The sequence below is a fragment of the Nyctereutes procyonoides genome, unplaced genomic scaffold (genome assembly GCF_905146905.1).
Source record: "Nyctereutes procyonoides isolate TBG_1078 unplaced genomic scaffold, NYPRO_anot_genome, whole genome shotgun sequence".
Taxonomy (NCBI): Eukaryota; Metazoa; Chordata; class Mammalia; order Carnivora; family Canidae; genus Nyctereutes; species Nyctereutes procyonoides.
Genome location: NW_026575126.1, coordinates 54,115,383 through 54,130,579, shown reverse-complemented (window position 1 = coordinate 54,130,579; position 15,197 = coordinate 54,115,383). Strand labels below are relative to the sequence as shown.

The following is a 15,197-nucleotide window of genomic DNA, read 5'->3' as shown; positions in this document are numbered from 1 at the left end:
ATCATGTAAGGTACACCATAAATACTATCACATAACCATAAGAGAAGAAAGAGAAAATGATAGCCCTAATGAGATAGATCACTACTCAGCGATTGAAACTCAAAGAGATGGAAAATTAACTAAGTAATTTATTTTTTACATAAAGGTTTATGTTTTTTTCTCAGATATACAGCAGCCTCTGACTTTCCACAGCAAAAATAGCTAGGGTAAGGCTGCAATCAACTAGAAGATGTCTAACACAGAAGCTATTAAACACATGTAGCTAACAAACACTTAAAATGTAGCAAGTGTGACTTAATTTTTTTCATTTATTTCTCTTTAGATTAAAAAATGAAGGCAGCGTTTAATACAGATCAAGTATTTCTGATGAAAATATAGTATATGAATTCAGATATGCTGTAAATATAAAACATACACTAGAGTGCATGTTTTATACACAGTACAAAAAGGATCAGGGGTGCCTGGGTGGCTCAGTTGGTTAAGCATCTGCCTTTGACTTGGGTCACGATCCTGGCATCACTGCTCAGTGGCGAGTCTGTTTCTCCCTCTGCCACTTCACTTTGCTCATGTTCTCCCTCTCTCTCTCTCTCTCTCTCAAATAAATAAAAATAAATAAAATAAGATAAAATAAAAATAATGTAAAACTCTTAATTTTAAAATTGGTTCTAAAAAATAAAATAAAATTGGTTCTATATTCAATTAATAATTTGTTCATATTAGGCTAAATTTAAAATATCATTAACATAATTTCAGGGATCCCTGGGTGGCGCAGCAATTTGGCGCCTGCCTTTGGCCCAGGGCGCGATCCTGGAGACCCGGGATCAAATCCCACGTCGGGCTCCCAGTGCATGGAGCCTGCTTCTCCCTCTGCCTGTGTCTCTGCACCTCTCTCTCTCTCTCTGTGACTATCATAAATAAATAAAAATTAAAAAAAATCATAATTTCACCTGTTCTTTATAGTTTTAAAATTTTCTACTGGCCACTAAAAAACCTTCCAGTATTACATATATGACTTGTGGTATTTTTACTGGACAGCATGAAATTAGATACTTGCCTTGGCAGAGAATAAAACACATATCAAAGAGATAATAATGATATAAAAAAAGAAGAATGTGAAGAAATAGGCAGCCCAGATGATCCAGTTTTGAAGTCCAATTATAAGCTGGTACTCCTATAGGAAAATTAACACAAGTCAAATATTACATGTATCAAAAATTCATACCACTTACATACATTTTTTCTATTTAAATTCCCATGAAAAACTATGCAAATGGTTAATATCATCTCCACGTTATGAATGAGAAAAATCACGGCTCAGTAACTGTGCTGTTCAATATTATGCATTTAGGGCAATGCTGGCATTAAAATATTTCTCCTGAGTTCAGAGATCTTTCTTCATTACTACACCTAGTATTAGACCAAAAAGGAAAACATCTAAAATTAACCTTCAAAATCTTAAGTTCTCTTTTCTATTATACTCTACTTCTGGGAGTATGAGAGAGATGTGTCTATTTTTTTTTTAATCCAATTGTATGTTAGAAGTCGATTATACTTCTTAGGCTTGTTCCTTGTAGATAATGTGTATTTTTCCCCACTCTGGTTGCTTTCAAGATTTTCTTTTTGGTCTTTAATTCTCAACAGTTTGAATATGCTTTGTGTGTGTATGTGTATGTGTGTGTGTGGTATTTTTTCCTGCTTTGTGTTCCTTGAACTTCTTAGATCTGTAATTTTGATGTCTATCATTAATTTTGAAAAATTCTCTGCCATTATTTCTTTGGCTCTATTCTCTTATCTCCTTTTTTTGGGGGGGGGATTTAAATTATGTATGTGTTATGCTATTTGTTATTGTCCTACACTTCTTGAATACTTTATTCTGGGTTTTTACATTTTGTTTTGTCTTTGCATTTCAGTTCATATAACTTCAACTGTCTTATATTCAATTCTGTGATTCTTTCCTCAAGTCTAGTGATGAGCCCGTCAAAAGCATTTTTCATTTTTGTTAGCATGTCTAGATATTTTATGTCTAGATATTCTATTTTGACTCCTTATAGTTTTGATCTCTCTGATAACTTTACCTATCTGATCTTGTATGTTACCTACTGTGCAGAGGAGTTCAAAAAGCAGGCCCAAGACTACTATTCTTAGAAATACATGTAATGAAAAAAAAAAGAAATACATGTAATGAGCACTGGGTGTTATATGCAATTGATGAATCACTAAACTCTCTATCTGAAAATGATAATACTCTATATGTTAATTAATTGAATTTACATAAAACAGCAAATTAATTTAAAAAATAAAGGCATGTTTGCAAGTTGGCCCTTGGCTGGTGTATGGTATCTTGGCTAGTAAACTGTTCCCTACACTGATACAAAACTTTCCCTAAATACAAATCAAAACCACCATGAGATACCACCTCACACCAGTGAGAATGGGGAACATTAACAAGGCAGGAAACCACAAATGTTGGAGAGGATGCAGAGAAAAGGAATCCTATTACACTGTTGGTGGGAATGTGAACTGGTGCAGCCACTCTGGAAAACTGTGTGGAGGTTCCTCAAAGAGTTAAAAATAGACCTGCCCTATGGCCCAGCAATTGCACTGCTGGGGATTTACCCCAAAGATACAGATGCAACGAAACGCCGGGACACCTGCACCCCGATGTTTCTAGCAGCAATGTCCACAATAGCCAAACTGTGGAAGGAGCCTCGGTGTCCATCGAAAGATAAATGGATAAAGAAGATGTGGTTTATGTATACAATGGAATATTACTCAGCCATTAGAAATGACAAATACCCACCATTTGCTTTGACGTGGATGGAACTGGAGGGTATTATGCTGAGTGAAATAAGTCAATTGGAGAAGGACAAACATTATATGTTCTCATTCATTTGGGGAATATAAATAATAGTGAAAGGGAATATAAGGGAAGGGAGAAGAAATGTGTGGGAAATATCAGAAAGGGAGACAGAACATAAAGACTCCTAACTCTGGGAAATGAACTAGGGGTGGTGGAAGGGGAGGAGGGCGGGGGGTGGGGGTGACTGGGTGATGGGCACTGAGGGGGGCACTTGACGGGATGAGCACTGGGTGTTATTCTGTATGTTGGCAAATTGAACACCAATAAAAAAATCTATTATAAAAACAAAACAAAAAAAAAAACCCCACAAAACTTTCCCTAAATGATAAGGGTAAGTGACTGTGCTAAAACTGATTGTACAAACACTATGGTTTATGCTGAATATCTGCTTTCCAGGAGTGTGGAATTTTGGTATATGATAGGCAAATGGTGTCTACCTAACCAGCCCCCTTCAAAACATGAGGTGCTAAATCTGATGACTTCCCTGGCCACAAACATCACAAACATACTGCTGGATTTTCTTTTTTTTTTTTTTATAAATTAATTTTTATTGGTGTTCAATTTACCAACATACAGAATAACACCCAGTGCTCATCCCGTCAAGTGTACCCCTCAGTGCCCGTCACCCATTCACCCCCACCCCCCGCCCTCCTCCCCCTCCACCACCCCTAGTTCATTTCCCAGAGTTAGAAGTCTTTATGTTCTGTCTCCCTTTCTGATATTTCTCACACATTTCTTCTCCCTTCCCTTATATTCCCTTTCACTATTATTCATATTCCCCAAATGAATGAGAACATACACTGTTTGTCCTTCTCCGGTTACTGTGGCCAAGTTCAAAAAGGCTGTTGCCTGAGTTCTCCTCTGGGATTTTGATGGAATCTTGTCTCACATTTAGATCTTTCATCTATTTTGAGTTTATCTTTGTGTATGGTGCAAGAGAGTGGTCCAGTTTCATTCTTCTGCATGTGGATGTCCAATTTTCCCAGCACCATTTATTGAAGAGAGTGTCTTTCTTCCAGTGGATCGTCTTTCCTCCTTTATCGTATATTAGTTGACCATAAAGTTCAGGGTCCACTTCTGGGTTCTCTGTTCTGTTCCATTGATCTATATGTCTGTTTTTGTGCCAGTGCCACACTGTCTTGATGACCACAGCTTTGTAGTACAACCTGAAATCTGGCATTGTGATGCCCCCAGATATGGTTTTCTTTTTTAAAATTCCCCTGGCTGTTTGGGGTCTTTTCTGATTCCACACAAATCTTAAAATAATTTGTTCTAAGTCTCTGAAGAAAGTCCATGGTATTTTGATAGGGATTGCATTATACGTGTAAATTGCCCTGGGTAACATTGACATTTTCACAATATTAATTCTGCCAATCCATGAGCATGGAATATTTTTCCATCTCTCTGTGTCTTCCTCAATTTCTTTCAGAAGTGTTCTATAGTTTTTAGGGTATATTTTGAGAACCATTTGAATGGTAAATGGTTCTCCAACCTTTTATTTTCAGGTTGTAGGTGTCCTTCTGTCTAAAATGAGTCTCTTGTAGACAGCAAATAGATGGGTCCTGCTTTTTTATCCAGTCTGAAACCCTGCGCCTTTTGATGGGGTCATTAAGCCCATTCACGTTCAGAGTTACTATTGACAGATATGAGTTTAGTGTCATCATGATATCTATTTAGTCCTTGTTTTTGTGGATTGTTCCACTGAACTTCTTCTTAAAGGGGAGTTTTAAGAGTCCCCCTTAAAATTTCTTGCAGAGCTGGTTTGGAGGTCACATATTCTTTCAGTTCCTGCCTATCTTGGAAGCTCTTTATCTCTCCTTCCATTTTGAATGAGAGCCTTGCTGGATAAAGTATTCTTGGTTGCATGTTCTTCTCATTTAGGACCCTGAATATATCCTGCTAGCCCTTTCTGGCCTGCCACGTCTCTGTGGAGAGGTCTGCTGTTACCCTAATATTCCTCCCCATGAAAGTCAGGGACTTCTTGTCTCTTGCTGCTTTAAGGATCTTCTCTTTATCTTTGGAATTTGCAAGCTTCACTATTAGATGTCGAGGTGTTGAACGGTTTTTATTGATTTTAGGGGGGGATCTCTCTATTTCCTGGATCTGAATGCCTGTTTCCCTTCCCAGATTGGGAAAGTTTTCAGCTAGGATTTGTTCAAATACATATTCTGGCCCTCTGTCCCTTTCGGCGCCCTCGGGAACCCCAATTAAACGTAGGTTTTTCTTCCTCAGGCTATCATTTATTTGCCTTAATCTGTCTTCATGGTCCCTTAATTGATTGTCTCTTTTTTCCTCAGTTTCCCTCTTTGCCATTAACTTGTCTTCTATGTCACTCACTCGTTCTTCCACCTCGTTAACCCTCGTCGTTAGGACTTCTAGTTTGGATTGCATCTCATTCAATTGATTTTTAATTTCTGCCTGATTGGATCTAAATTCTGCAGTCATGAAGTCTCGTAAGGCCTTAATGCTTTTTTCTAGAGCCACCAGTAGCTGTAGAATAGTGCTTCTGAATTGGCTTTCTGACATTGAAGTGTAATCCAGATTTTGTAACTCTGTGGGAGCGAGGGCTGTTTCTGATTCTTTCTTTTGAGTTGAGGTTTTCCTTCTAGTCATTTTGCTCAGTGCAGAGTGGCCAAAAACAAGTTGTATTGGAACACGGGGGAGTATCACTGGTCCGTCCAGCTGGTCTTCTGGGGGAGGGGCCTGCTGTGCTGATTTTCAGGTGTTAGCACTTGGGGGAGCTGCTTTGCCCCTGCCTGCTGCCGGGCTCAGCGGGGGTTGTTTACCCCGTGGGGCCCCAGGAGGATCAGCCGCAGTTGCTATGGCAACTCTGGAAGCCTGGATTCAGCCTCCGCAGGAACTACGGGGCTCGGGGCTCTCGGCTCTCCCCGTCTGCAGGGCCTGGAGGCTCCGGGGCGGGGCCGCTGATGTGCTCAGCTCGGGGCAGGAGCGTCCTTGCTGTCCTGGGCCCTCCCGGCCTCTGCCTGTCCCAGGGGGAGGCCGGATCCTGGGCTGTGTCCCGGCGCCCTGTGCTCCGGGGCCTGCGCTGTGGGATTCGCGCTCCCGCCCCGCAGCCCCCTCCGCGGAGCCGCCGCCCGAGCCCCTCCGAGCTGCTCCGGCCCCGCCGTGCGCGCTGCAGCCCTTAGGGAGCTCGGCGCACTCTCCCGGGGCGCAGGTGTCTGTTAGTGTCCCCGGGAGCCCGAGGGCATCCCCGCCCTCCTGGGTCCTGCTCCAACTCCCTGCGAGCCCCTTTCCGCCCGCCCGGGAAGGTTGGTGCAGCTCCTGCTCCTCCGGGACGGGGCTCTCCTGTCCTGGGGACACTCGCCCCGGCCTCAGCCCGGCTCCTCGCGGGGCCCCTCCCCCTCGGAGGCCTTTTGTTCCTTTATTTCTTTTTCCCCGTCTTCCTACCTTGATAGAAGCGCGGACTCTTCTCACTGTAGCGTTCCAGCTGGTCTCTCTTTACATCTCAGGCCGAATTCGTAAATTTTCAGGATGGTTTGAAGGTTATCTAGGTAATTTGGTGGGGACAGGTGATTTGGGGACCCTGCTCTTCCGCCATCTTGCCCCTCCCCCCTCATGTTGCTATTTTTAAATAAGTCTCTGAGTTGCCTAAGTCTACCTTTGTCAAGGTCCATTACCCTTCTTTCCCTCTTCTTTCAGCTTCATTATTTTCCATAATTTTATCTTCTATATCATTGATTCACTCCTCTGTTTTATCCATCGTTTTTCTTTTTAAATATTTTATTTATTTGAAAGGGCAAGCAAGAGAGAAAGAGCAAGCAAGGGGAGGTGCAGAGGGAGAAGGAGGAGTGGGCTTTCCTCTGAGCAGGAAGCCCAATGTGGAGCTTAATCCTGGGACTCCAGGATCATGACCTGAGCTGAAGGCAGATGCTTGACCAACTGAGCCACCCAGTGCCTTCTCTTCTCATTTTTATGGCCTCCACTTGGGATTGCATCTTGGTTATAGCATTTGTAACTTTGGCCTGACTAGATTTTAGCTCTTATATCTCTGCGGTAAGGGATTCCAGAGTGTCTTCTATGCTTTTTAAAAAAAGCCCAGCTACTATCCTTATACTCGTTTAAATTCTAGTTCAGACTTCTTACTTATATCTATATTGATTAAATTCCTTGCCAGGAGTCCTACTCCTGTTCTTTCTTTTGGAGTGAATTTCTTTGTCTCATCATTTTGTCCAGAAAAGAAAAGAAGAAAAAGAAACAACAACAACAACAAAATAGATCCTGGGTGTATTTTTAGTCTGCTTGTTAAAAGAATCTAGGTCCCAACACAGGAAAGTAAAATTAAATACAATTCAGGTAAAAAAAAAAAAAAATATATATATATATATATATATATATATAGAGAGAGAGAGAGAGAGAGAGAGAGAGAGAGAGAGAGGCTAGATACTATTTTCCCCTAGAGCTGAAGCTTTGCATCCCGCTATGATCAGTAAACTTTGTGTGAGCTAGTTGTTTGTGCTTGTCTTCTGGGGTAAGGGCCTGTTGCACGGATGCTCACTCAGGTGGACCTACCCTAGAAGAAATGTGCCTCCATGGCACAAGGAGGCAGGGCTTGGTATACGCAGTTCTGGATTCCACTAGATGGCGCTGTTTTGCTCCCTGAAGATTTTTCAGCGCTGATGAGTAGGATAAATATGGCAAAGCCCTACTTCCTAGCCTCAGAGCTGAAAGTTTGCACTTTCCACTTTTCAGTGAGCCCTCACAGAAGAGCAATCAATCACTCTCATCTTCCTGGTTTCCATCAGATCCCTGCCTTCACCCTTCCTGTGTCAGAGCTTTTCTTTTCTTTTCTTTTTTTTTTTTTTTTAAATCTCAGGTGCATGACTGAGTTTCAAAACCAAATTTTGGGGACTTCTGTGGCGTGGACCTTCACTGTTCCTTTTGGGGGAGAACTTGCCACACTTTTGCTGCCTGCTGGCCTATCCCAGGAAAGTGATCGCAGGATTATGACTGTCCAGTGGTTCACAGTTTATGGCAACACAGAACAGAAAGCTGGCACCTAGACTTGCTGTTCTCAGCTGGCTTTCATGCTCCTAATACCTGGGAACAATGCAGCACTTAGTTGCCACTCTTTCTTATGACTCAGGGGATCCTCAGACCAAGGTGTCACACCTGGCCTTCCACCCTACTTTGCCACCCGAGCACCTTTAAGCTAGGCATGTCCCCCCTAGTAGCAGACTTCTAAAAGCTCCAATTTTGCATTTCACTGGTTGTAATACTTTCTTCCGTACCACTGTATCCACAGCTCTCTTTCCCTGAATTCAAGTCTCCATACCTCCTATGTACCAAAAGGTGGTGGCTTTTCTACTTGTAGTCTTTCGGGGGGATGGGGTGACTGGGTGACAGGCACTGAGGGGGGCACCTGACGGGATGAGCATTGGTGTTATGCTGTATGTTGGCAAATCAAACTCCAATAAAAAAATATACAAAAAAGAAAGATTTGCAGTTTTTGTTCTCTCAAATCTCTACGTGCTTTCCTGGGTGTTCAGAGTTATTTGATAACTATCTAACTGTATTAGAGGGACAAGACAAGCTTAGAGTGCCCTAATTCTCCTACATCTTAACTCTTCCTACTCATGAACTTGGGCTGTCTTCACGTTTACTTAAGTCTTCTGTAATTTCTTTCAACAGTGCTTTGTAGTTTTCAAAGCATACTTCTTGCACCTTTTTGACTATTCTTCAGTATCATATCCTCTGTTCTGTCCATTCTTCTATCCAGCCATTCAACTAGCTTTTATGTTATTGTATTTTTAAGTTTATAATTCTTGTTTATAACTTCTATGTCTTTGCTAAGATTTTCTATTTTTTTCATTTCAAGACAACTTTTAGTTGTTTTTGAAACTTTTTTTTTATGGTGGCTCCTTTGAAATCTTTGTTATATCAAATTCCAACTTCTGATTCATCTCAGTGTTTGTGTCAGTTGATTGTCCTTACTCATTCATATTGTGGTTTTTTTCAAAACAAGCAAGTAAAGGGGAAAAAATGAGAAAGAGAGATAGAGAGATAGAAATTAAGAAACAGACTTCTAATTATAGAGAACAAACTGATGGTTACCAGAGGGGAGGTGAGTAGGGGGATGGGTGAAATAGGTGAAGGAGATTAAAGAAAGCACTTGTCCTGATGAGCACTGAATAATGTCTGGAATTAATGAATCACTATATTGTACACCTGAAAGTAATATAGCACTGTATGTTAACTAACTGGAATTAAAATAAAACCTTTAAAAAAAACATAGAAAAAGAACTAAAACCTTGGCTGCTTTAAAATAGAAAAATCTAATCATCAAAAGAAAATCTGATCACAAAAAAACTGAAAGAAAAGCCACAAACTCGAAAAATATACAATACATATGAAAGACAAGAGATTCCTACGTAGCATATATAAAGAAATTGGTCAATTAATATGAAAAATAAATTTTTTCCATAGAAAATTGGGGGGAAAAAAGAAAATTGGGGGGAAAGACCAAATGTATACCTCACTAAAGAATGATTCATCACTTTAAACATGGACAGACATATGCTAATCTCATTAGAAACCAAGGAATTGGAAATTGAAGCCAAAGTTACATACCACTTCACACCTGTGGAATTAGCTAATTCACACCCATGGAATTAGTGAATATAAACATCTGAAAATATTAAATTTGATAACGAGAACTCTCAGACACTGTTGCTGGGAGTCTGAATTGGTATCATCAGTTCAGAAAACAATTTGGCATTATGTAATAAATTTTAAGATGTGACCATGCCCCAGATATTTTATGTCCAAACATACATCCAGAGTACCTAACCTTCATAGTAGCACTGTTTCGCTGGCAAAATAGAAAAAAAAAATCTGTAAAAAATGTAAAGTGCCCAGTAGCAGAAATGGTAAGTAAATTGTGATCTCTTTGAATAATGTAATACGATTCTGTAAATAAATCAGAACTCCCCCCAGAATTGTGATTTTTCTTGGATCTTTGTGTGACAGATAATTTTCCATTTTACCCTATTCATTTTGTCAATTATGCTAGGAGATAGGATCCTACTGAAATCTTTTATTACATCAGGCAGTGAGCCTATTTCAGTTTATCATAAGGTAGTAGCTGGAATCTAGTACAAATATTTGAGGAAACAAGCAGAATCAATTAGTAATGAGAATAAAACTTGAAATGGGGGATCCCTGGGTGGCGGAGCGGTTTAGCGCCTGCCTTTGGCCCAGGGCGCGATCTTGGAGACCCTGGATTGAATCCCATGTCGGGCTCCCAGTGCATGGAGCCTGCTTCTCCTTCTGCCTATGTCTCTGCGTCTCTGTCTCTCTCTCTCTATGTGTGACTATCATAAAAAAAAAAAAAACTTGAAATGGCACTTAACACACTTTGAGCCAATGCATACTGTTGAGCCTAAATCCATTATCAGCATATGGATAATTCTGATTTAGTAAATGGAAGGAAGTTGGTACAGAAGCATAGAGTCATGGAAGGATGGGACATACGGAAAGAATATATAGTATCCTACCAGTGGTTTTAATAATTTTGCCTTTTACTTAACCTGCATCTGTATTATAAACATAGAGTTTGGCTCCATGTAGATATTATAGGTGATTATTTATTTCTATCATCACCAGGATAGAATGTCTAACAAGATCTGCTAATCAGACACCAGTTCAAAGATACCAGACACCAGTTTCTCCTTCCCATGGGCTATGCTATAATCAGATCCTTTTTCAGCGCCAATGAATGTCCTAGTTCTGAATCAATGTGGCTGAAGCTTAGAGTTTTTTCTAGTGATTTATGAAAGGACTTATATCTGTGTTTCATTTGAAGAAAGAGGACTTTTTTTCCATGCTTGATTCCTTGTTAGTGAAAATGCATCTGCTCTGTAGCTTGTTCCACCACTCTTTGTAGATCTAGAAGCAATGCCTAAGTAGTCAAAGATTCCCATGAGTCTAAGGCCTTCTGTGTACAGTTCTTTCCTTATCATAGTGTAACAGTTAATTAGCAGCACAGAAATTAGTTACTCAGATCTGGATTCACATTCTTGCTCTATCGTATACTAGTAGTTTGATCTTGGGAACATTGGTTGCTTCATCCATAAAATAGGGTTAGTAATAGCAAAGTCATTAAAATTCTAGAAATTGTTAGCACAACTACTAGAAAACTGTGTATTTAGAAAACTCTAAATAAAATGTTCTCACCTGAAGTGGCAGAGGGTCACTGCTGCTTTTGAAGTTACAGTCAAAAATGATGGCAGCCAGTACTTTATGAGATCCATAGTCATATTCAATGTACCTCTCAAACTCTATTTCTGAAGCAAACCCTTGAACTGTAAAAAGGATAAATTGTTCATTACAATAGAAAAAATTTATATTCCACTGAAGGGGAGATACATGGATAAAAGCTTATCCCAATATTATAAATTTAAAAACAGTGTTTTCCAAGTATCACAACTACTTAATGGTTATTGAGGGTTCAAAACAATGTTAAGTATAAAACTTCACTCTAGGGGATCCCTGGGTGGCGCAGTGATTTAGCGCCTGCCTTTGGCCCAGGGCGCAATCCTGGAGACCCGGGATCGAATCCCACGTCGGGCTCCTAGTGCGTGGAGCCTGCTTCTCCCTCTGCCTATGTCTCTGCCTCTCTCTCCCTCTCTCTCTCTCTCTCTCTCTCTCTTTGTGACCATCATAAATAAAAATTAAAAAAAAACTTCACTCTAGTTTTAAATAATAATCATTATAAAATATATATGAAGACAAGTCATTAGTCATAAGGGAAATGCAAATCAAAATCACAATGAGATACCAATTCATAGTTATAATAAAAAAGATGGTAACAAGTGCTGGTGAGAATATGGAAAAACTGGAACCTTCATGCATTGCTGACCAGAATATAAAATAGAACAACTTTAGATAACAACTTTTGGTAGTTCCTCAAAAAGTTAAACATAGTTTTACCACATGATATATTCATTCCACTCTTAGGTATATACTCAAAAGAAATGAAAACACATGTCTACATATACCTGAGAGATGGATGCTCATAACAGTATTATTTATAAGCCAAAAGGTGGATTTAGCCCAACTGTCTGCCAAATGATAAAGGATATACCAAGTGAACACAGTATATTCATATAATGGGCTATTACTTGACAATGAAAAGAAATGAAGTGTTGATACAAACTACAACATAGATGAACTTGAAAACATGCTAAGTGAAAAAAGCCAGTCACAAATGATCCCAACTTCCAGGTATATAAAATTTATACGAAGAGTTTATATATAGGGGCGTCTGGGTGGCTCAGTGGTTGAGTGTCTGCCTTCCACTCAGGGCATGATCCCAGGGTCCTAGGATCAAGTCCTGCATTGGGTTCCCTGCAGGGAGCCTGCTTCTCCTTCTGCCAGTGTCTCTGCCTCTCTCTGTCTTTCATGAATAAATAAATCTTAAAAAAAAGAAAGGTTTATATATAAACCATTGACAGTAAAGGTTTATGATATGCAAATCTATAGAGACAGAAAGTAGATTAGTGTTTTCCTAATCTCGGTGGGATGGGAAATTGTAGAGTCATGGCTAAAAATTATAGGATTTATTTTTGGTCATGAAAATGCTCTAAAATTGATTGTGGTAATGGATATGCAACCCTGAATATACAAGAGTCACTGAATCGTATGCTTTAAATGAGTGAATATGTGGTATGTGGCTTAGATCTCAACAAGCTGTTTAACAGTTCTTTTCTTTTTTTATTTAGTAGGCTCCACACCAATGTGGGGCTTAAACTCACAACCCTGAGATCAAGAGTCACAGGCTCTATCTGCCAACTGAGCCAGCCAAGAGCCCACAAAAAGATATCTCAAAACAAGATAAATCAGGAGGTAGAGATCACTTCAAACTGTGCTTTAAAAAAAACTGACTCATTTGACTGTAGCTGTATAGAGATAACAGAGGAAGGAGTGAAGATAAATCAATAGACACTACCTATCTGAACAAGAGACAGAAAAAAAAATGGGAAAAAATTTGAATAGATCCTCAATGACTTCTGGGACAATACAACTTTGAGAAATAATTGTTAAAAGCTCCCCAAATTTGGTGAAAGATAGAAACTACAGATTCAAAATGCTCAGAGAACCCCCTAACAGAATAAACCAAAAGAAATCCACACTCGGGACATAATCATAGTTTTGACAAAGACAGAAAATATCTTGAAAACAGCCAGAGAGAAGTGATACGTTACCTATAAAAAAACAAGGATTCAAATGCAGATTCTTTGCAAAAACCAAAGAGGTCAAAAGAGGTCAGAGAAACTGGCAAATACTTTTTAAATGCTGAAAGGACCAACTCAAAATTTTATATCAAATGAAAATAGTCTTCAAGAATGAAGATGAATTAAAAACATTCATAGATGAAGGAAACAAAGAGAACTCATTGCCAGTAGACCTGCTCTAAAAAATTGTTAAAGTTCTTCAGAAAGAAGGAAAAATGACAGAAGGAGGAAACTTGGAACTTCAAGAATGAAGTTACAAGCAAGAGCTATGGTGGATATCTGGGTAAATAGCTTTAAGTTCTTTAAAATATGTGTGTAAATTATAACACTTTCTGGTATAGTTTTCAACTTATATAGATGTGAAAACTACAACCTAAAGAGAGAACTATAAAGGGACCTATATACTGGTAAACATTTGCCATTAAAATAAAATAGCAAAAATTCTAAGTTGTGAAAAATTATGCATGCATATTTTAACCGCAACAGCAGCCACTAATAACATTATACATCAGAAGTCCAATTTTTCATTTTTTCTTTCATGAATGATACCTAAGAATTCTTCAACTAACTCTACAAAGTTACAAAGATTTTCTCCTATGTTCTTGTGTAAATGTTTTATCATTTTACTTATAGATCTGCGATCCATTTTGATGTATTCTTTTAATCTAAGGTGTGAAATTTCATTGTTTTAGCTACTGATGGTCAAGTGTTTAGCACTATTTGTTGAAAAGATTATCTTTCTACTATTGTAAAAAATATTTTGGCATATTTGTATAGTTCTCTGTGTTCTCCACAGGTATAATTTGTTTTATTGCACTTTGCAGAAACTGTTTTATAAAATTTGAAGGTTTGGGGCAACACTGAGTCAAGCAAATCTACTCATACCATTTTTCCAACCGTATTTGCTCATTTCATGTCTATATGTCACATTTTGGTAATTCTTGCAGTATTTTAAACCTTCATATCATTATTTGTATGGTGATATGTGATCAGTGATTATGAATTGCTGAAAGCTCAGATAATGGTTAGCAATTTTAGCAATAAAGTATTTTTAAATTAAGGCATGCATAGCTTTTGTAGACATAAGGCTACTGCATACTTAATAGACTACGGTATAGCATAAACATAACTTTTATACACACTGGGAAACCAAAAAATTCATTTGACTAGTTTTACTGTGATATTTGCTTTACTGCAGTGGTCTAAAACTGAACCTGCAATATCTCCCTGTGGTATGCCTGTATTGTTTCAATGATCTATGAATCTATCCCTCCACCAATATCCCACTGTCTTCACAACTATAGTTATATTGCAAGTTTTAAAATTGGGATGTGCGATTTCTCTAATTTTATTCTTTTTTAAAACACTGATTTACTCCATTGAAAACCAATTTAATAAGTTTTATAGAAAACCTTAATTTATAACCTTTTACATTGATGTTCAGATTCCTCTTCATACTCTCCATGATCTCACTTACAACATCAATATTAGAAGGCACATAAATCAATTCCCAATCTTCAGGATTTTTGAGGAAAAAAGTATTGATGGGCTGGGAAGTATAATTTTAAGGTCCGACAACGTTTATAGAAGTAAGTTTAGGGATCCCTGGGTGGCGCAGCGGTTTGGCACCTGCCTTTGGCCCAGGGCGCGATCCTGGAGACCTGGGATCGAATCCCACATCGGGCTCCCGGTGCATGGAGCCTGCTTCTCCCTCTGCCTGTGTCTCTACCTCTCTCTCTCTCTCTCTCTCTGTGACTATCATAAATAAATTAAAAAAAAAAAAAGAAGTAAGTTTACGGAATAGCAAAATCATCACTGGAAACACCAGTACTGTTAAGATTTCCAATATTAAAGTAAAGACCTGCCTCCTCTAGAAAAGAAACAAAAGGATGATGTTGGTTAATTCAAAAACACATATTCAATGCATATGGATAGCTCTAGGATATTAAACTTCTGCCAAGTTTACTCTGGAGCAACCAAGTGTTTCCTAGACTATCTTGTACCTACCCTTACCTCCTCCCCTCCCAACTTGCTTATAGGTCATACTATACTACTGATTAAGTCAGTTTTATACATTAGCAAAA

General features: G+C 38.9%; 1 protein-coding gene across 1 annotated transcript in view; it reads right to left on the bottom strand.

Moving 5' to 3' along the window:
- Positions 1 to 15,197, bottom strand: part of LOC129519856 (phospholipid-transporting ATPase ABCA3-like) — a 202,114-nt gene that overhangs the window by 172,122 nt on the left and 14,795 nt on the right. Inside the window, 4 exon segments of the mRNA XM_055340688.1 lie at positions 1,061 to 1,171; positions 11,054 to 11,181; positions 14,539 to 14,718; positions 14,911 to 14,983. Of these exon segments, the coding sequence (XP_055196663.1) occupies positions 1,061 to 1,171; positions 11,054 to 11,181; positions 14,539 to 14,718; positions 14,911 to 14,983 (492 nt within the window).